The sequence below is a fragment of the Penicillium angulare genome, assembly GCF_028827245.1.
Source record: "Penicillium angulare strain IBT 27051 chromosome Unknown utg000009l_segment0_segment0, whole genome shotgun sequence".
NCBI lineage: Eukaryota > Fungi > Ascomycota > Eurotiomycetes > Eurotiales > Aspergillaceae > Penicillium > Penicillium angulare.
Window position 1 is genome coordinate 445,716 of NW_026623168.1, and position 19,702 is coordinate 465,417.

At 45.9% G+C, this 19,702-nt stretch overlaps 10 protein-coding genes across 10 annotated transcripts; 6 read left to right on the forward strand and 4 right to left on the reverse strand.

Moving 5' to 3' along the window:
* Nucleotides 1-1,833: 1,833 nt before the first annotated feature.
* Nucleotides 1,834-2,430, forward strand: N7478_011723 (HAD family hydrolase; the record flags this gene model as incomplete). Its single annotated transcript, XM_056927937.1, has 1 exon — nucleotides 1,834-2,430. One exon carries the CDS (start codon nucleotides 1,834-1,836, stop codon nucleotides 2,428-2,430), a length of 597 nt encoding a protein of 198 aa, XP_056773664.1.
* A 439-nt stretch (nucleotides 2,431-2,869) lies between these two features.
* N7478_011724 (Uracil phosphoribosyltransferase protein) lies at nucleotides 2,870-3,145 on the forward strand (the record flags this gene model as incomplete). Its single annotated transcript, XM_056927938.1, has 1 exon — nucleotides 2,870-3,145. One exon carries the CDS (start codon nucleotides 2,870-2,872, stop codon nucleotides 3,143-3,145), a length of 276 nt encoding a protein of 91 aa, XP_056773665.1.
* A 1,025-nt stretch (nucleotides 3,146-4,170) lies between these two features.
* N7478_011725 (metallophosphatase domain-containing protein) lies at nucleotides 4,171-5,313 on the reverse strand (the record flags this gene model as incomplete). The annotated part of the gene is made up of 1 exon (XM_056927939.1): nucleotides 4,171-5,313. The coding sequence occupies one exon, from the start codon at nucleotides 5,311-5,313 to the stop codon at nucleotides 4,171-4,173; it is 1,143 nt and encodes a 380-aa protein (XP_056773666.1).
* Nucleotides 5,314-6,181: 868 nt separating this feature from the next.
* On the forward strand, nucleotides 6,182-8,296 carry N7478_011726 (serine/threonine-protein kinase; the record flags this gene model as incomplete). The annotated part of the gene is made up of 5 exons (XM_056927940.1): nucleotides 6,182-6,345; nucleotides 6,498-7,360; nucleotides 7,421-7,499; nucleotides 7,551-7,788; nucleotides 7,859-8,296. The coding sequence occupies 5 exons, from the start codon at nucleotides 6,182-6,184 to the stop codon at nucleotides 8,294-8,296; spliced, it is 1,782 nt and encodes a 593-aa protein (XP_056773667.1).
* A 2,315-nt stretch (nucleotides 8,297-10,611) lies between these two features.
* Nucleotides 10,612-11,793, reverse strand: N7478_011727 (uncharacterized protein; the record flags this gene model as incomplete). Its single annotated transcript, XM_056927941.1, has 2 exons — nucleotides 10,612-11,153; nucleotides 11,220-11,793. 2 exons carry the CDS (start codon nucleotides 11,791-11,793, stop codon nucleotides 10,612-10,614), a joined length of 1,116 nt encoding a protein of 371 aa, XP_056773668.1.
* Nucleotides 11,794-12,354: 561 nt separating this feature from the next.
* Nucleotides 12,355-14,747, forward strand: N7478_011728 (Hsp70 family protein; the record flags this gene model as incomplete). The annotated part of the gene is made up of 10 exons (XM_056927942.1): nucleotides 12,355-12,443; nucleotides 12,498-12,565; nucleotides 12,632-12,939; nucleotides 13,405-13,670; nucleotides 13,720-13,819; nucleotides 13,878-13,975; nucleotides 14,034-14,051; nucleotides 14,115-14,357; nucleotides 14,404-14,492; nucleotides 14,548-14,747. 10 exons carry the CDS (start codon nucleotides 12,355-12,357, stop codon nucleotides 14,745-14,747), a joined length of 1,479 nt encoding a protein of 492 aa, XP_056773669.1.
* A 271-nt stretch (nucleotides 14,748-15,018) lies between these two features.
* Nucleotides 15,019-15,583, reverse strand: N7478_011729 (MGMT family protein; the record flags this gene model as incomplete). The annotated part of the gene is made up of 3 exons (XM_056927943.1): nucleotides 15,019-15,196; nucleotides 15,284-15,410; nucleotides 15,469-15,583. The coding sequence occupies 3 exons, from the start codon at nucleotides 15,581-15,583 to the stop codon at nucleotides 15,019-15,021; spliced, it is 420 nt and encodes a 139-aa protein (XP_056773670.1).
* A 213-nt stretch (nucleotides 15,584-15,796) lies between these two features.
* On the forward strand, nucleotides 15,797-16,807 carry cwc26 (putative cell cycle control protein (Cwf26); the record flags this gene model as incomplete). Its single annotated transcript, XM_056927944.1, has 1 exon — nucleotides 15,797-16,807. The coding sequence occupies one exon, from the start codon at nucleotides 15,797-15,799 to the stop codon at nucleotides 16,805-16,807; it is 1,011 nt and encodes a 336-aa protein (XP_056773671.1).
* A 601-nt stretch (nucleotides 16,808-17,408) lies between these two features.
* Nucleotides 17,409-18,937, forward strand: N7478_011731 (putative nuclear envelope protein Brr6; the record flags this gene model as incomplete). The annotated part of the gene is made up of 3 exons (XM_056927945.1): nucleotides 17,409-17,532; nucleotides 17,588-18,516; nucleotides 18,569-18,937. The coding sequence occupies 3 exons, from the start codon at nucleotides 17,409-17,411 to the stop codon at nucleotides 18,935-18,937; spliced, it is 1,422 nt and encodes a 473-aa protein (XP_056773672.1).
* Nucleotides 18,938-19,189: 252 nt separating this feature from the next.
* Nucleotides 19,190-19,441, reverse strand: N7478_011732 (uncharacterized protein; the record flags this gene model as incomplete). Its single annotated transcript, XM_056927946.1, has 1 exon — nucleotides 19,190-19,441. The coding sequence occupies one exon, from the start codon at nucleotides 19,439-19,441 to the stop codon at nucleotides 19,190-19,192; it is 252 nt and encodes an 83-aa protein (XP_056773673.1).
* Between the last annotated feature and the right edge of the window lie 261 nt (nucleotides 19,442-19,702).

Here is a 19,702-nt window from a genome sequence, read left to right on the forward strand (position 1 = left end):
AGTGCGCGAAACGAATAGTCCTGACTTTGGAAGAGGAGAAAATAGAAGTGACGCTGTTAGGAATAAAGAAGCGGTGCACTCCCTACTAAAGAAGAGTTCACTAAATGACTGTCAATCTGCTTTGTTCCGAAACTAGCATGTAAACCACTCAAGTTCACTCAAGGAGGCCCTTCTACCGACTATCGTTGTTCTGTGGACCGGAATCCAATACTAGCAGAACTATGAAAGATTAAAAGACAAGATGCCATTTCTCGAGATACTCCAAGAGTGTGAGAGAGATTTTATGATCATGTTATTGCGTAAACAATCGTAGTGGGCCTTTTATAGCACTGGAGGTTTTGTTTGCTACTGACCCAATGTTTAAATGTGCTTGTCACACAAGCAACTTGAAGCCGGATCTTTCAATTTTGTCTGTACGCCCTGTTCAACTTGAACATCCAAACTTTGAATGTTAGAAGATTCTGCTCTATGTGTGCTATCCATAGATTTGGGACTAGTATAGTATCTTCTCTCCGAGTCCGAAAATTTCAATCAATGATGTCCTCTAGGGCTCCACCTGCTCGTGGGCAAGCTCCGGTCTTGGAGGTTCAAGTTTTCTATTTTACATATATGTTTCCTTCTGGTATATAATATTTTAATTTTGACTATTCGCTTCATCATGATGATAAATATGATATAACCAGTGCATCTATGGCCAGTCAGACTGAAATATCCCATACTACCTCTTCAATGTTGGCACATTGAAGGTTATATAGTCCCCTCAACTTGAAGCTATCTTGAAGATGATGAAGAAATTATTGACATGAAACCTTGGAATATTCATCTAGGATCGATTGTTTCAAGTACAATATCATAAGAACGAATGTAATTTTAGGAGCACGAGAGTAGAGCCATGGACCAAATCATGAGGTTCATGTAAATGAAGCCAGTCACGAGATACACGCGGTTTCCAGCATCCTCCAAGTGAGAGAACCACCTATAAATTGAAGTTCGCGGCTCTTCCATTTCTCTTCCTCTTTCTTCCCAACCATCGCAGCCTTGAATTCATCTTTTTGATCTTTAGGCCCCCTCATAAATCTCATATTATCAAGATTTTTCTCCCTTCGACCACACCCGCCTTCCTCAAATCGCAACCGTCGTCCCTTCCCCAGAGCTAAAAACCAATACCCGACAACTCGGCTGCATGACAACAGTGTTAGGTCTCTTCGGTCTGAAGGGTGTTGTGGGCCCTCTCCTACGCAGTGAGGTCAAAGAAAAGTTACGTGATAAGTTCAACGTCGTGCAATTCGACAAGATGCTCAACAAGGTTCACCCTGGAAGCACTGATAAATTCCTACGGCTTGACAACGATGCCCAGAGGACTTACAGAGAGAAGGCCATGAAAAGATTAGCAATTTGCCCAAGATGATGAGAAGGCAGTGATCGTCGAGAATCACGCTGCACTCTATACTGGTGAATATGACCGTTCCGGGTTTCTACAACTTGATATCTCGGACGACGAATTGCGTCACTACAGCCATATCATTTGTATCGATGGAACTTCGAATTCAACCATCGCAGTCCGAGCCAGCCAAAAGTATCCCGACAACCTTCATCCAAAGAATCCTGTAATACGGAAAGAAGCTTTCAGAGCCCTGCTTCGTGGGCTCTGCCGTGAACGGGGTGTGTACTTCGCTCCACTCGGTACGCCATACTTCTATGAGGCAGAATTATTAGGCCTATTGCGAGACTTGGAAAGCCACACCTACTTCTGGAATATTCAGAAGGCACATGAACATCTCGAAAAACTTTTAGCAGGGAGCACATCTCCAATTCAGAGGATTTTGTTCTTCAATGCCGACACCGTTCCTAACGGACGAACACTGCATCTCACTATTTTGGGAGAAAGTTTCGCTCGACGCAAGGAGTATCGAAAATTATGATTCCTTCCATGGGGGCTTCTACCATGGTGAAGACAAATCTACTTACTTCAATTGCCGACAGGGAATGCTTCTCTGCGAGGAGCATTTTGACGAGGCGAACTTCAAACTCATTTGCGAACAGACTGCCAGGAAAATTCGCATCCATCCAGACTTCCACAAGCTTCCTCAAACAGCAACCAATAATTCAAATATTTGCTGCATACTTATGACTTCCGGCCCACACGAATTCTGGGAAAGTGTCTTAGAGAGAGAAGGCCTCAGGGGGAATATTCATGTTATTGGTGGAACAAGATTGAGCGATGGCTTTGTCGTGACACAATCCGAAATGGCCAAGCTAGCAGCTGGGCTGAAGAACACGCACAACATTCAGACATGGGCTTTCGGCGATGAAAGCGATGTTCACATGCTTTCGTATGCATATTCAGCTGTTGTTGTCGTCACAGCGTTCAAAACAGAATCAGAAGCCAAAAAAGCAGTGACGAAACACTGGGACAATATCGCCCTATGAAACTAATTTCCACATCTGTCAAGCGAAGCCAGGTGGTTTTAGAACGGGACGCGTTTTGTCCTCTGGATAAAACGAGATTTCCCCAGGTGAACTTGACAGATCAAGGAGTTATCAATGATATTTTCCCTGGATGTCTGTCGATTATTCACGCAAATGGCGAGACCGAGGCTAGGAAAATTCTGGAAACAGCCACCGATGAATCGATTTCTAGATTTTTTCCTCAGGGCAGGACACCAATGAGCCGGGCAATACCTAGCTGGGAAATATCTCAGCAAGATATTAGACACCGAGGGTACCTCCATTCAGAAGGCTAACGGAGATCTGGATGAAGAGGCATTCCTCCTCCGCCAAAAGCGAACCGCCATTGCAGCGATTATGAGGACTGGCGAAATGATGGCATTTGGGGTCACCGAAATGATCCCCGAATCATCGTTCATACATGTGGATGATAATTGATGAAGTCAACTTGAATGGCAAAGATACTATTGTATTGGTCGACTTCGTCATGAATACCGAAAACAGAATATTTCTCTACATCGATCGTATCCGAAGCCTGGATGACGAGATTCGGATTGTGGTGATGGCAGGGATTATCTACACACCAACAGATGACTTCATTCGGAAAGTAAAAGAGTTCATCAATGTCAGTTTCTTTGCACTGAGTCTTTCGAATGATCGACCAGAGAAACTGGATGGCAGGGACACTGGATGGTAGGGACACTGGGGATCGTCTATTCCAAACAAAGTATTGTGCATCCCTCGAGGCTGCGGAGTGATTTTCGCGAACAGATCTGAGATAATGATAGTTCTTCAGTTAGGCGTGCGTTTGATTGCTTTTCAATTTGAATAAAGAGGGCTATTAGGTACAGACAAAGATTTCGATTTCTACTTTTGTTCAATTCATATCAAGAAGGCAGCAAGAAATGACAATTTCAGTTCTTTTCTGAAGTATTCATTACTAGTCCCATTTTTGAACCATATAGCCCCACAGCCCTAGATTTTATTTCAGTACATATAGTAAAGCCGAACAATAAGATACACTGCCAACGTAAAATCCTTCCCACCAATATCACATTCTTGAGACACTCATTTCGCCGCAACCTCTATGATCGTTATCCATAATTCAGTACCCATCTGACAAGGGAATCATGATGTGGAGTACCATATTCCCCTTCCAAATTTTGTGCCCAATAACACCGCAGCTCTCTACCTTATAGGCTAACATGGACACACCCTGCTCAGCTGGCTATACTAGCAAGGATACTGCATTAGGTGTGAATAAAGTAGAATAAGGTGGTGACTGCGTCTAGAATCTGTATGTGCAAGGGTCATCCCGGATACCCTAGCATTGTAACGTTGACTGCATGCTGAGCAGACCCTGTATTTAAAAGCAGCGACGATCGTGACTACTTATTCTCTTATATTTGGAAGGGGAAGAGGTTGACTGTGGATTTATCGGAGGAATATGTCCAAAGCGATGGGTGTTAGTAGTGACAGCCCTGGGACAGATCATCACACTAATAGGCATCACGTGGATCAATATGTTCAATTATTGGCAGGATCGTCAGCGCATATATACCGCTGGGATGACGAAAGGAGAAGAATAAATGCAAAAACGCGATCAACAATAGCAAAGATGATCGCTATGCACGCTAGTAACATCCGAAGAAATAGGACAACCATGCAACTAAGAAAGCAAAAGATACTGGAAAACTCAGCTCAAGCTAAGCTCAGCTCAGCTCACAGCTCAAAGACCTGCGGCGGATTACGCAGCTTCCCAGAAGACTGATACATACACGCCGCATTAACAAACCATCCACCACCATTATTCTCACCACCCCAAACCTGCGCCCAAACCACACCCAGCATACCATAAACCACAACACGCGCCGCATCAATCCAACCACGAGGATCAAACAAATCCCTCAAGAAACCCGCTAACATAACGAAGCGATTATGTTTTGCGCGTGATCGGCGAGAAGCACATAATCGTTCCCAAGCTCTCTGCGCCTCATCCCAGAAGATCGGCTCCGACCCCGCACCACAATGACAGTGTCCAAAGATATGAAGGAGGGGTCTAATGCGCCATGATTCAGCAAGGAGGTTCGGACAACCGGTCGAGTAGATTGGGGAGAGGTCAAGATGAGATTGGGGCGGGGTATGAGTGACCAGAATATCTGTTTCGGGGGGTACAGTTCGAGACCAGGCATCGTGATGAGGCGGATACATGAAAGCATGTTCAGGACCCCAGGTAGCACCTGCGATAGCTGGGACTTGTGGCGCACCGTAGATCGTAAGATGACGAGGATTAGTGGCGGTAAGCGTTGACGTAGAAGAGTTCATTACCTCTTCAGATTCGGGGGCCGTAAATTCCAATGTAACGGATGAGTGTTGGAGGTAGTGGATATCGCCCCAGTCGATTCTTGAGGGAGAACCGGTTATCTCATCTAGAGAGCGGATCGAGGCAGTTGAAGCGGAGACGGTCGCGAAGCCATTTCCAGTTCCATTCGTGGTTGTGTCTTCGCGGTCTTCTTCGAGGCGTGATCGGGTATCGAAGTAGGAATCGTGGTTTCCGCCGATGACGATTTTGTGTGGATGTGGGAGAGAGCGGAGCCAGTTTACGGCTGTTTGGATTTCACGGACGGAGCCATCGTTTGCGAGGTCACCGGCGTGAATGAGGAGGTCACCGTCTGGGATGTCGGGCCATTCGAGGGTATGGGTGTCGGAGATACAGACGACGCGGATTGGGGTTGTACCTGGGGGTGGGAGACGAGGTGGACCACGCAGACGAAGAAGAACCTGATGAAGTGGATAGAGGAGAGCGACGAGCGGGGAGGAGACGAAGTATTCTGGTATTGAACGGCGGTCAAAGGGACCCGGCATGGTGATGACCTCGACTGATGTGGAGGTACAAAGAGAGAGTCCAGTTGGTGTTGACGTACTGTAGTGTAGCTCACTGTAGCACTTGAGCTGTTAGTGGTGTGTTAGTCATCAAAGCGGGGAGAAGTGACATCAGAGTAGTGATATTAGTCAGCAGTACATTATAAGTTAGTGTAGTATACATAGTGTCGAGTATATGTGATAGAGGGAGATAGAGTAGAGATTAACATAAATTAATTAAATGAAATACATAATTATGATTCTATTGTATTTCATCTTTCATTTATAACCTGATTCTATTATTCATCTCCTACACAATCCCCCTATGCTCTGTATACATGTATTGTCTATACTGTCTTTCTACCCGATCCTCAGCCCCAGCCACTTACATCTACTCCACCTTCATTTCCTCAGATCGACCTTTTTCTCTCGATCTACTTATTCTTTTGACTACTGCTCTTCTCTTCTCTGTATAACTGATTCCCGACTACTGATTCCATCTAATCTCCACTTTAATTTTCCCCCTGATTCTCCCAAGCCCATGCAACCCATATTTGCCACTTCCGGCTTCACAACGTTGGCTGCTTGCGGAATCGTGGATCTTTGGGCATCGCTAATCCACCTGTGGCCTGGAACCTGAACTTTTCTCTTTTCAGTTTGAGATTGTCTAATATTTTGGAATCTTGAGTTGTGATCAGTCTCATATCTTCCCTTTCCTCTTATATTTTGTGTTCTATCACATCCAGCTATTGCTACTGCTACTATTCTGCGGTCAAGCGCGCACCGCCTCCAATCTGCCCCGTTTCCCGCCAACCAACTTGCATCCCGGTGCCCCGCCTTGACTCTCCAAAGTGAACCTCTCTCATCCATCATGGAAGGTGTTGATCTCACCAAAGCTGTATTGAACAAGGGTAAACAGATGGCGTCTGTTGCTGCCTCCGCTGCCAATGGCACCGGTGGGAAGAAGAGGAGAAAGGGGACCGATCTGAAGCCGATCGTCACTAATGATGCAAACCCAGCCGCTGCCACTGATGCGTATGTTTTTTTTTCTTCTGTTTGATTTTAATGCGATGGACCCCCTCCACTGTTTATTTCAATCATTTATTGCCAATTCTCCTTATCCATTTACCCTAATCTAACCACACACAACCCATTCTCTATTAACCACTCCCAATCAATGCGCAAAGCAAACTGAACTTCAGCTCACACATCTTCTTCTCCAGCAGTGGCGCCGCGCCCGCAAACCCCAAAGCCGCCGGTGCGACAGCATCTAGATCCCCCTCCTCTTCATCAGGAGAAGAACCCGAAACTACCGCCGAAGAAGAAGACTCCGAGGATTATTGCAAGGGTGGCTATCACCCGGTCGCGGTCGGCGAGACATATAACAATGGGCGGTATGTGGTGGTTCGCAAGTTAGGTTGGGGCCATTTCTCCACAGTCTGGTTGTCTAGGGATACGACAACGGGCAAACACGTTGCATTGAAGGTTGTGCGCTCCGCAGCTCACTATACCGAGACCGCGATCGATGAGATCAAATTGCTCAATCGGATCGTGCAAGCGAAACCATCTCACCCGGGCCGCAAGCATGTGGTCAGTCTGCTGGACTCATTCGAGCACAAGGGACCCAACGGCGTACACGTATGTATGGTGTTTGAGGTACTGGGTGAGAATCTGCTAGGTCTGATCAAGCGGTGGAACCATCGCGGTATCCCCATGCCGCTGGTCAAGCAGATCACGAAGCAGGTGCTACTAGGATTGGATTATCTCCATCGCGAGTGTGGGATTATTCACACCGATCTCAAGCCGGAGAATGTTTTGATTGAGATTGGTGATGTAGAGCAGATTGTGAAGGCGCATGTGCAGCAAGAGGAGGCGAAGAAGGAGAAGGAGAATAAGGAAGATAACCGGAATGGACGTCGACGGAGACGCACGTTGATTACGGGTAGTCAACCGCTGCCCAGTCCATTGAATACTAGCTTTAGTAGCTATGATTTCAAGCACAGCTCCTCCCACTCACATAGCAGCTTAAGCCAGATGGTCAATGATCCAAGTGAGTTGCAGTCGTTTGGGCTCGGTTGTGTTTCGATAACTAATATGTTTTGTTTTGCAGCACCGGAATTGCCATCGATGAGGGACGCGCTTGGTATTAAGGAGGAAGGTGATAAGCAGCAGGAGCGAGAGAAGACAGCGTAAGTCCCACAATTACCCAGTCTATCGTGGTACGGTACTAATTCATGCAGTGATCTCCTGGAGAGAGAGGTGTCTGGTATCTCCCTGGACAAGAGCTCATCAACTAAATCCCTCGAGGAGGAGATCGATGCTAGCATCATTTCGGTCAAGATTGCTGATCTGGGTAACGCTTGCTGGGTGGGTCACCATTTCACCAACGACATTCAGACACGGCAATACCGATCTCCCGAGGTTATATTGGGTGCGAAATGGGGCGCCAGCACTGATGTATGGAGTATGGCATGCATGGTACGTATTCATCAAACTACTTACTCCCGTTCCCACTCTATCCTTCAACAAAGCCCACTAACATACTCAGACCTTCGAGCTCATCACTGGAGATTATCTCTTCGATCCTCAATCCGGAACCAAATATGGCAAAGACGACGATCACATCGCGCAAATCATCGAATTGCTCGGCCCCTTCCCAAAATCAATGTGTTTATCAGGAAAATACTCGCAAGAAATCTTCAATCGCAAGGGCGAACTCCGAAACATCCACCGACTCCGCCACTGGGCACTTCCCGAAGTCCTCCGTGAAAAGTACCACTACACAGTCGATGAGGCTATGCGAATCGCTGAATTCCTCTTACCGATGCTAGATCTCTCCTGTGAGAAACGTGCCAATGCAGGTGGCATGTCTTCGCACGAGTGGATGCAAGATACAGCTGGTATGAGTGAGGTCGATCTTGGAATAGCACCCGGTACGAAAGGGGATGGGATTGATGGATGGGCGATGGAGGTGAAACGACGATGAAGACTACGAAATTGAATAAGAAATTAAACATGGTGCTTAAGAGAGTGGGACATCATTTTTGTTTTCTCTTTCAGCGTTATTGTTTTTCCATCTTCTTTCCTATCTTTTTCTCTTTTACTATGTCTTGTCTTGGTCTATGTTTCTATCTTCTTGACGATCTGCCCTAGATGGGACATATCATCAAAGACACCTTGCTCTTCTTCTCTCTCTCCTATCCTCTCTCTCCTATCCTCTCCCTCCACTTCAGCGATGATGTGAGTTACGATCTCGTTTTTCTTCTCCACTTATGGGATGCTGGTTGTTTTGGTTTGGTTTGGTTCTGGTCTCTCTTTTATTTCCACTTCCCCATTTCCTATTTCTCTGGGATTCCCTTTGGCACGGCGGATGGAGAGGATGCTTGTTTTGTTCCGGTCCATGTTCTTGTTGCTTCACCCCAACCCAACCCAACCCATTCCCATTCCCATCTCCACCACCAATAACAACACCAACACTAGCTCGATTCGATTCATGCCCATAGATTCATCACCCCATCCCATCCTGTCTGATCCCACCAGAAGTGACCTTGCATGTACACGACAACAAGGCGGGATCTGCAATCATTATATCAGCTTTCTAGATTCGAGTCTGAGATCCTGCAAGCTACACCTTATGACCCAATGAAATCCGGATTCTTCTGGCGATCTGCTATGCGACTTTTCTGCTTTGTTCTATCCTATTTATTCTTTGTGCGCGTGATGCGATTTAGATAAGATTCATGATGATGACCTTTGCTCTGGGATAATCTTTCTATTTACCATTTTAGCTGGGCTTTAGAGCATGTCTAGGTAGTAGTACGACGCAGTGGATGTGACAAGTGGATTCATCGCGCCACATACAATAAGCAGGCCTTCCGGGGCTTTTACGAGGGATCATAAGTTGTCTATACAAACCTTGGTAAGCACAGTATCATATATATGATGAAAGATGAAATTTCTCCCCTACGCAAGACCATATTTCTGCTAAAAATACCAAAGAATTCCATGCACTATTGGTGAAAACCCCTTAAATGATTAATGCACAATCTACCGGTATTTATTGACCGGGACAACAATAGAGTACCATGCAGAACTTGAAATTTCATATTTTGTCAATCTCGAGAATATGGAGGCAGAGAATATGGAGGCAGAGAATATCCCAAGACGGCCAAACAAACCAAGCCATTCTTCAACAAACCCATCATAAACTAGCAGTAATTGGCTCGGATCGCCCCGTAACTCAAGCCATTGGATTTTAATTCAAAAAGCATCACGGCAGAAAGGGGTGTAAGAACCAACTTATAAGGGATGGTGTAATACTCTTCGCCACATGAATTCCTGTTCTTCGTGAAGAGTCTTTTTGGAATTTTGCTCAGATCTGTAGTAAGCTTACAGATTTTCGTAACTTCAGAATCTATGTAAGATGTTAAGTCATAAAGATTGGAGTCCGCTAAATTTCTGAGGAGACTGACGTCTTTTCAAGCAAGTTTTGGGAGCTTCATGCATAGAGGAGACCCTCAGGGATTCTGTGAACATCAGGGGCTGATCAACTCTCAAATCCCTCTGGAATGACAGGCTGATTGATAGGCTTGTTTCTGAGAACGATTCTCCCTATCGAGTTGAATTTTTCATACCAAGTAACCATGATGATATCACACAATCTAGAGCTCAAAGAGAACGGTACCTTATGGATGTGCCATTCCATCTAGTTGTCTGCCTTCTATTTCTCTTCCAAGTCATCCCATATCTTGTCGCAAGAACAATGGATAGTTGGATCGAACTTGGTCAAATATCTTACTCCATAGTGGCACCTGGCCTTTCGATTCACATTTGATTTCCTTCCAATCCCCGATAAACGGCACCACTGGAGTTTGTCAGAATTCGATATTTGCCAATCCGGTGCACTCATTCAATAGACTTTGGCTCCTGCGCTATACAAGAGCCTACCAAGGGGTGAGCTAGTAGTGGTGGAAAAGGCAATTGTCAAGCCATATGTATTTTCTCAAGGGATAGATGAGTCGCTCATTTAGCTCAGTTGCTGGCTAAACTTCGTTTCGAAATTTGTATTGATTTTTTCTCAAATCAGAATCTCAACGGTTTCCTTTCCTATCTACTTTTGAGAAATTAGTCACACTGTGGCAAGTCAATAAGGCTATCATGAAAGATATTGAACACAGCCATAAAGTTCTTCGGGCAGATTTATTATTCAATGACTAGCTGAGTACAAAATAAATGAACACGTGAACCCATCAACATTACATTCTGAATTACGAGCAAAAGCAAAGTTCCAAATACTTCCATCTAAAGAAGGGAAATAAGAGAATCCTCCATTGGATCTGGCTCTGGAGTAACATCCATCTTAAAGCCATCCTCCAGCTCCAAATAAGCAACCTCTATATTTTCCTTGGTGGCGTCAGGCTCAGGCTCCAGAGGCCGTATATACGGCGTCACGGTCACCACCCCTTTCTCTACCAATATCAACTCACCCTCAGGTGGAACCTTATAAAGAACAGGGCACAGAGTCCTTTGAACAACAGCCGCAGACGAACAGAGCCCAGTAAAGTTCTTCATCTTGCCTTCGCTAAACTGAGAAGCAGGGCTGATCCATTCAAAGGTGTAAAGATAAATTTGCTGTTCCAATCTTCCCTTAAACTCCACAAATCTGCGAAGCAATACCTCCAATTGTTCTCGGCGCTTTTCAGGGTCAGTCGAGGAGTATTGACCATACTGAGTTTCAAAGGTATCAATGAAGGCCTTATAATCTGCCTCAACCTCTTCAGCCCCAATCGAAGATAACGCTGTGCTCATTGCGGAATGCCAATTTTGCGTGACGTGCGTTGGACCTAGACATTTTTAGTATATACCCGGGCTGGGGGATGTAGTTTGATTATAACTTGAAGGGGACTAACATGCGCGGCGAATCTCGCCATAAATTTGACGAAAGATATCTTGCAGCTCAAAGTTTATGACGCCCACCATCATCCGCGAAAGATAAACCTCAAATATACCGTGCGAGACAGTCGAGTATATGGCATAGAAAGTGCTCAGGTCATCAGAGGAGGACCATGATAAGGCATCAGATCTAGAGAGGCCCTCAAAATTGCGACGGTGGAAGTGATTCTTAGCCCACCTTTCAAGATCGTGATACAACTGGCGCATAATCTGTTTTGTTTGCTCATCATTCAGACGGTCAGACCAGCTCTGCATTTTTGTCAGTCTCCTCACCAATTGCTCATTCTCATCGACTGTCTCAATTAACTCTCTACGAGTATCACCCAGTATTTCATTTTGGCGGCGAAGTTTTTCGGTTTCGCCGAGGTATGCCCTTTCAAGTTTTCGGAATTCGCCAGAGGACTTTTCAAGTTTTTCAAGGAGGACCGCAGATTCCTTAATTGTTAGCTCAAGGGCCATGTCGAGACCTTCTTTCTCGCATTTCAAAAGCCTGAGTTCTTTTTTCGTCTCTCGCAACTCTTGCACTCGCATTTGATAAGATGGTGTGATAATTCCACGATTTGCCAAGTGCTCTATGCTCATCGGATGGTTAGTTGTATAATTCAACTCCGCTGGAATTCTCATACCTAGCATTTCTAACTCTGAGGGGTCTGGTGTGGGAGAGTTGTCCGAGTTACTGTCGAAGAAATTCTGAACCCAATGTAGCGACATCCTGGTATGCACAAGACAGCCACGGGAAATAGTAGTGATAAAGATCAAAGGATGATGATTTGCCGTATAATCTTTTTGAGGTCTGTCGCCCTCGTTTCTCTTGCTTTGGGTTCTTCTTGTTTTTATTGGAACTGGAAATCGCCGGGTTGCATGTAGTATGACAACATGACTGTTCCTTTTTGTACTGGTGTGTCAACCCCGACGCTCTTTCAGGACAGCCGCCACCGTCAACGGCATCGGCCGACTAAGTCAACACATAACTAACTGCCTATGTAAAAAAAGTTCCCTCCTCGTTCCTTACTCTTGAAATTTTCTATTCGTACCTAATATTATTTTCCTCTTCACTTGTGTAGCTCATATCTCGTCGAATCTCCGTCCGCCATGGTGATTAAAGAAGACAAAGCATCCCTCTCGCGAGGTGAGCGAACCCGACTTTCTGTTGGAATAGACTTTGGAACCACCTTCAGTGGGTATGTACTCCATTATAACACCCTAATACTTCAAATCTGATACTTCTATCCCAGAATTGGCTGGAAATTACAAGGCTCCGATGAAATCGAAGTAGTCCAAGACTGGCCTGCAGGAGGAAACGGTCAGTAATACACTATATAGCTTAACAAGAACTGGAGGCTCAGGCTTATATCTCATGAATCAACAGGCACATCGCAAAAGGTTCCTACCCTGATTTCCTATAATGGAAACAAAACTCTATGGGGCTACCAAGTCGATGACATGAAAGAGTGCATCAGAGGAGTCAAGGTTCTCCTTGATAGAAGCCAGGACATTCAGTACGACCCTGCAGTTGAGAGTGATGATCTTCTTAGGAAGCTTGAAAAGAAACCCGTACAAGTTACCGCCGATTATTTAAAGAAGTTGATTTCCCACCTGCAGGATATTTTGGATCGGCGAGGAATCGGATGTTTGATGAAGACTATGGACGTTCATTACACTGTGACCGTTCCGGCCGTGTGTTCTGACAAGGCCAAGGATTTAACCATGCAAGCTGCTTGCCAAGCTGGTATTCCAGAATCAAATTTGTCTTTGCTTTCCGAGCCTGAAGCAGCTGCTCTACATGCGCTTCACACATTTCAGCCTAACACGATTGAGGCATGTTTTCAATTCTATACGTAACTTCTCCATGGTTCTAACAGTCAGTAGAAGAATGACCGTTTCATTGTTTGTGATGCGGGTGGTGGCACTGTTGTTAGTGATCTACTCTTTTCTTTCTGCTTTTCTTCCACTTCCTTTTTTTTTTCTTAGTAGAAGCATTCTACTATTTCCCCAGTGATTTTCTGACCATATCCGCGGTGCATGTTAGGATCTTATCACCTACGAAGTGATCCAGACTAATCCTTTGAGAATGGAAGAGGTCACCGTGGGAACAGGTACTGTTAAATTATGCTATACCAGATTTATGATATCCATTGACAGGAGCTAGGAGCACTCTGTGGATCCACCACTTTGGACAATTCCTTTCAGAAATTCCTTATGGAAACGATTGGTGAAATGAACTACATGAGCCTATCCGAGGAATCGAAGCGAATGGCAATGCATCGATGGATAAATGATATCAAGCCATACTTCGCGGGCCAAGATGATGATGATGGATACCTTGATGGTGGATATTTTGTTCCAGTCGCCGGAGTACAGGATTCGCCAAAAATGCATATCAAAAATGGCATGCTTCATCTTGACAGGTATCAAAACATCTGTCTATCATTACTAGCCCTCCTAAACTTTGTACAGTGACCAGGTTCAGAAGATATTCGACCCAGTGGTTTCACGTATCAAAGAGCTGATCGCCAGCCAAAATTTGGATGCAACTCAAGTGGGGTCTCCACCAAAGGTAGGCATATAATGTCAGGTCAATGTTTTCACAGTGAAAATCCTCTAAATTTGCAAAGGCTGTTATTCTCGTTGGTGGGCTCGGTAGCTCCGAATATCTCTATAAGCAACTCAAAGGACATTTTAGGTATATGGAGATTATGCAGCCTCTTAATGCGTAAGTCGATCGCCAATGTTTTGCAAATTTAGCTTCTTACTTATTCCGTATGATACAGGTGGTCTGCCGTTGTTCGGTACGCGATGTGTGGCAGGAGCTCGATTGAACTCAATAGGCATATAATTGCTAACTAGAGTAGGGGAGCTATTGATCGAGGATTAGAAGGGAATCAGATTGCAAGCCGAAGGGCCAGATCGCACTATGGAACAGTCTGCTCGATGAAGTATGACCCCGCCACTGATTCAGAACAAAACAAGGAATGGGATCATCTGGAAGAATTCTGGAGGGTGGATAATCAAATGTCGTGGTTCATCGAAAAGGTAACATGGTCGGTTAATTGTTCACAATATGTCCTAACAATCAACTCTTTGGAGCTCACAGGGTGATTCAATTTCGGAGAGCGAGCCCATTAAACTTGACGTCTATAGGATAGTTAGTCTCAAAGGTTCACGGGTGTTCCATGACAAATTGATGTTTTGCATCAAAGACACAGCTCCAAGGTTCGAAAGCTCAGAATGTAAGCTTGGCCCAGTTGTCTCAAGCGTTACGTCCATACTAAGAAGACTTCGCAGCCGTCTTCAAACTATGTGAGGTGGTTGCAGATTTGAGCAAAGTACCGGAAGGCCTTCTTGAGAAGAAGAAGAACTCATCTGGTCAAGAATACTACATAATTAATTACAAGTTGGTTCTCACACCTTTATCTGCGTCCTTGCTTTTCGACTTGGAGTTCAACGGCATGAGCTATGGGACGGTGCGTGCAAACTATTATTAGCCTCGTTTGAGTTTTCTTGCTTGCTTTCCGGACGTGGTAGTATATTTGCTTGTGAGATGGGAGGTTGTTGGTTACGCCATAGCTATATCACAGAATGTCTAGTTCAATCTACGTTTCCACCAGTGACAAAGTAGCATATGCGCAGTAATCTCAAGAAAAGGTCAAGATCCGGAGACAAAGGTATCATTTAATAGATTGTGAGGTAGAACGGCACCGAGTCCGGAAAACCCATGCACGTCAAATGAAACTCGATCTCACGATACCCTTCAAATCACACATCATCGTCATCATCCTCCTCCTCACCATCATCGTTTTCTCCACTCGGAAGCTGCTTTGGAAACCAGCCATACCGGGAGAAGTCCACATACATCTCACCCATACTATCAGAAGTCACCTCAACACCCTCCTCTTGCAAAGCTTCGGCTTGGCGTGCAGCGCTACCAGGACCACTAAAGATTTATCAGCTGAACGGTCATGCGTAATGCACATAAAAGCCACTTGATTCATGGAATTTGAAACGGTTCAGGTGTTCCTACCGATGAGAAATCATCCCCTTGGAATTGATAACTCGCTGCCAAGGGACAGTGCTGCCGTTGAAGTGCATGCCAGAGTCTGCAGCGGGCAGTGACTTGAGACAAACACCAACCTGGCGAGGTCGTTGAGCTATTTAATTGACAGTCACGTCAGTCCTCCCTACATCATAAGAGAGGGTATATCTTACGTTCACCCAGAAGCAAGGCGATATGGCCATAAGAGGTGACTTTGCCTAGAGGAATCTCCTGAATGGCTGCATAAACAGCATTTGCCCACCACTCGGCTTCTTCCGACCGAGGCATATCTTAGAATGACTCAAAATCGGCTCAAATGCATATCAAAATCTATCATTCAAGTGAACAGAGATGCTGATTAATTCATGCACCGAATACGAGGCCATGTACAAACACCGGAACAACATTCCGCCGCTTATCGATAAGCTGTAAATCACTGCTAAGCCTGAAGCTCTATACCTGTACTGAATAGCTGAGTTTGCAACGACAACACACTTCACAATGCCCGGATCGCTGGCAGACTACCTCGCAAAGAACTACCTTAATGCGGACCCGGCTCCCGAACGCCCAAAGAAAAAGCGCAAGAAGACAAAGACAACAGACACCGCAGGCTCCGGCCTTGTCATCGCCGACGACGACCCACCAGACCTCCGACACCTCAATACAACGCTCCAAGATGATGAAGACAGTCCCTTCGTCGATAAATCAGCTCAGAGTGCCGAGTTCCGTCGCGCTAAAACATCAGGCTGGAAGACGGTGGGTGGACCAGCACCCGGTGCCGATAAGGGCGAACAAGAAGCTGCAGATGCAATCCTAGCTTCAGCCGCCGCAGAGCGTGCAGCACAACGAGCGGACGATGAAGACGCGCCTATGGTCGAAGGAACAGAAGAAGACGATGGACCGAAAATGGAGTCCGGTGTGCGTGGTGGTCTGCAAACAGCAGCACAAACAGCTGCGATGGTGAAAGCACAAGAACGCCGTCGCAAGGCTGAGGAGGCGCTATTTAAAGACCCAGCCGCTACAGATGAAAAGGAGCAAGAAACAATCTACCGTGATGCCTCCGGACGAATTATCAATGTAGCGATGAAACGAGCGGAAGCGCGACGCGCCGAAGAAGAAAAACGACTAAAGGAGGAACAAGAACGGGAGGCCCAAATGGGTGATGTGCAGCGACAACAGAGAGAGACCCGCCGACAAGAACTTCAGGAGATCAAGGCTATGCCTGTTGCGCGTGGAATTGAAGACGAGGCTCTGAACGATGAATTGCGGGATCGCGGCCGGTGGAATGACCCTGCTGCTCAGTTTTTGACGCAGAAGAAAGGGCCTGGAGCTAGTGTTACTGGAAAGCCACTTTATCAAGGGTCATCTCAACCGAATCGTTATGGTATTCGACCTGGACATCGGTGGGATGGTGTTGATCGGGCGAATGGGTTTGAAAAGGATTGGTTTGCATCGCGGAATAAGAAGAGTCGCATTGAGTCGTTGGAATACCAATGGCAGATGGATGAGTAGATATAATCAAGACAATATTTGGGTGCTGGCACCCAGTTCAAGCTTTGTTGCATCAGGTATACTACTAGTAGTATTCGAGGATGCGTATCTCGGGCCGCTACTGCCTACTAGTATTCGGTGACTCAAATGATCTAGAGTCCCCGCATCTTTAAAGCATTCAAGACTATGGATCGTATATCGCTTAGTATCATCTGTCTTAGAGCGTTTTTGGGATCATATATAATAATTTACGGTAAAAATTGTACACGTTGGCATGCAGACCCACAAATGTATATATAGTGGGAAGTTGTACCATGTCAGAGTGATCAAACACGTCTTAGATTCGAATTTCGAGGCCAAAGAGCGTAAATAATTCAGGATAGCATTTCAAAAGATAAAATATCTCCCTGCAATATACACATAACTCGCATCTTGTAAAAATAAAATAGTACTAACCACCGCGTTGTAGTTATCGGTGCTATCGGTGTTATCTGCATGTGCCGTGCGGGTTGCTCCGGTGTCTGTTTACCCAAACAAAAAACTTGCTTGCTCCACCATCCCGCTTCCACACTCTATCATCCCCAGATCGATCCACCCAAGTAATTGGGGACCTGCTGCAATCATGGCGCGACTTGCAGAACTCCGAACAGGTGAAGCTCCGATGGAATTCGAATGGACAGCAAAACCAGCAGTAGATCCGAGTTCGCCCTTCGCTCAAGTGAGCCAGCACCTGGGCGGCCAGAAACGTGAGCTTCTTGATCCCTACAATGTCTTCACTCTCACTAATAGAACTATTGCTAGGTCCACATAGCTCATTTGAGTCTCCGAACAAGAACAACTCTTATGCTCTTCGTCCTCCGAATTCCAAGCCATTCCTCTTCTCCCAACAGGAGCAACAACAACAATCACAATCCCGGCCTTCGTCCCTTCCCAAGTTCGGACAACCTGCTTTTATGACCCCTCGCAAGATTGATGTCGATTTCTCATCCGGTGCTGAGAACTTCTCGTCGCCAGAGAACGCAGATAATGAAGATACCCCGGAACAACCCGCAAGAACGGAGCGGAGGAATTCAATATTCAATCCATTCGGGCGACATGGTCATTCTAGCCCTGGTCGAGGCGAGATTACCCGCGTGCCACATTTTGCGAGTGGAGCGGTGCATAAAGTTCAAAAGAGACGGCTACAAAGAGATAAAGTGCGAGACAAGGAGCTGATTCGAAGGGTGAAGGTGGAGAGTGATGATGAGAGCGATGGGTCAAGCAACAGCCAGAAGAGGGGGGGCAAATTATTAAAACGAGATAATGAGCATGGATCAGAAGTCGTTCCCTCGCGGATGTCGTCTTTCCGTGAATTCTTCGCTTTATTGGAGGCGCACCCAAATGTTCCCAGCATCTTATCGTGGTGGGCCCAGCTACTGGTTAACCTATCGCTATTCTCCCTCGCCGTGTGGATCGTATTCACATTTGTCTCAGCCATTCGCGCTGAATTCGAGCACGCTGCTGAAGAGGTTTCGGATGGTATTCTGGCAGACATGGCGAAATGCGCCAAAGACTACGTGGATAACAAGTGTGGTGGTGGGGACCGATTACCAGCACTGGAGACTGTTTGCGAGAATTGGGAGCGCTGTATGAATCGTGACCCGGCTAAAGTTGGGCGCGCCAAGGTCTCTGCGCACACGATGGCCGTTATAATCAACAACTTTATTGATCCGATCAGCTGGAAGGCAGTGGTATGTACCGATGGCCTACACTCAATCCAATCCCCTACTAACATTTCTCTAGTTAATCTTCCTCGCCACCATTTCTACCGTGACCGTTGTAAGCAACTGGTCATTCCGCTCTTTCAGAAACAAACACAATCAACAAGATTACTCCCACCACCCGAACAACTACCCCGGCCAACCACAAGGGCATAATCCATTCATGCACGGGCAACCACTCCCGTTGCAACACAATCCTGGCTTCAGTTACTACGGACAACAACAGCCTGACCTGCGCCAGGAAAGGAGCGACAAATTTTCCCAGAAACAAGATGCTCCACTGATGTTGGAAAACGCAAGAGCGATGGATTATGTCCGTGAGCGCAGCCGAGATCCAGATGCGACTCTCCGGTCGCCGAGCCCATCAAAGTCAAAACGCCGATTCGCATAGTTTTGATATACGCACGTGTCTTCGTTGCCTGGCGCATTTGCATTATCTTGGATTACTGAGCATACCCATGGGAAATGGATGGGACGGAGGATGGTGTCTTTCTATTTTTCTATTTTTTTTTCTTGTGTCTCTTTCATTTAATTTTCTTTTATGTATACATTCCGGTAGCCTTCGTGCAATTCGTGTACTATTCTTTTTCTTTTGCATCTTAGCCTTTGTGCTGAATCACAATGCCCAGCACTCGGGTCTCGATCATGATTTCTTATCGGCCGTGCCTTGGCCAGTCAATGTAGATCCGAAGATTACTCGGACTGAACTTGTCGAATTTTCCATGTGCTGAACTGTATCGCTAGTAGTGAGTCTCTTCATCTGTTTCCGCTGCCCAAGTTTGCCTCCCGATCCACTTGACTTGGCCGAGCGGCCGTCGGCCATCAAGTCGGCAACGGAACGGCAAAGTTTGTATGCAGGCAAACAGAACCCGATAGACCTTCCGGATGTCGACATTGTATGATTTTGATGTTTCGCCGAGTTCAGCAGTGATCTGTGAATGTGGATTTTCGCCTTACTTCGTGTCACTACTCCAACCCGGTGGCAATAGTCGTTAGACCTGCTATCCTAGGTCTTGGTCATTAGTATTGATTCCCTCAAGAGGCGAAGTATTATCACAACACGAACTAGCGTATGTTCTCTACATGAATTCAAAATTGACCATGTCGCACATTTATATCATTCCTACCATGTTTACCCATTCATCGCAACATTCAA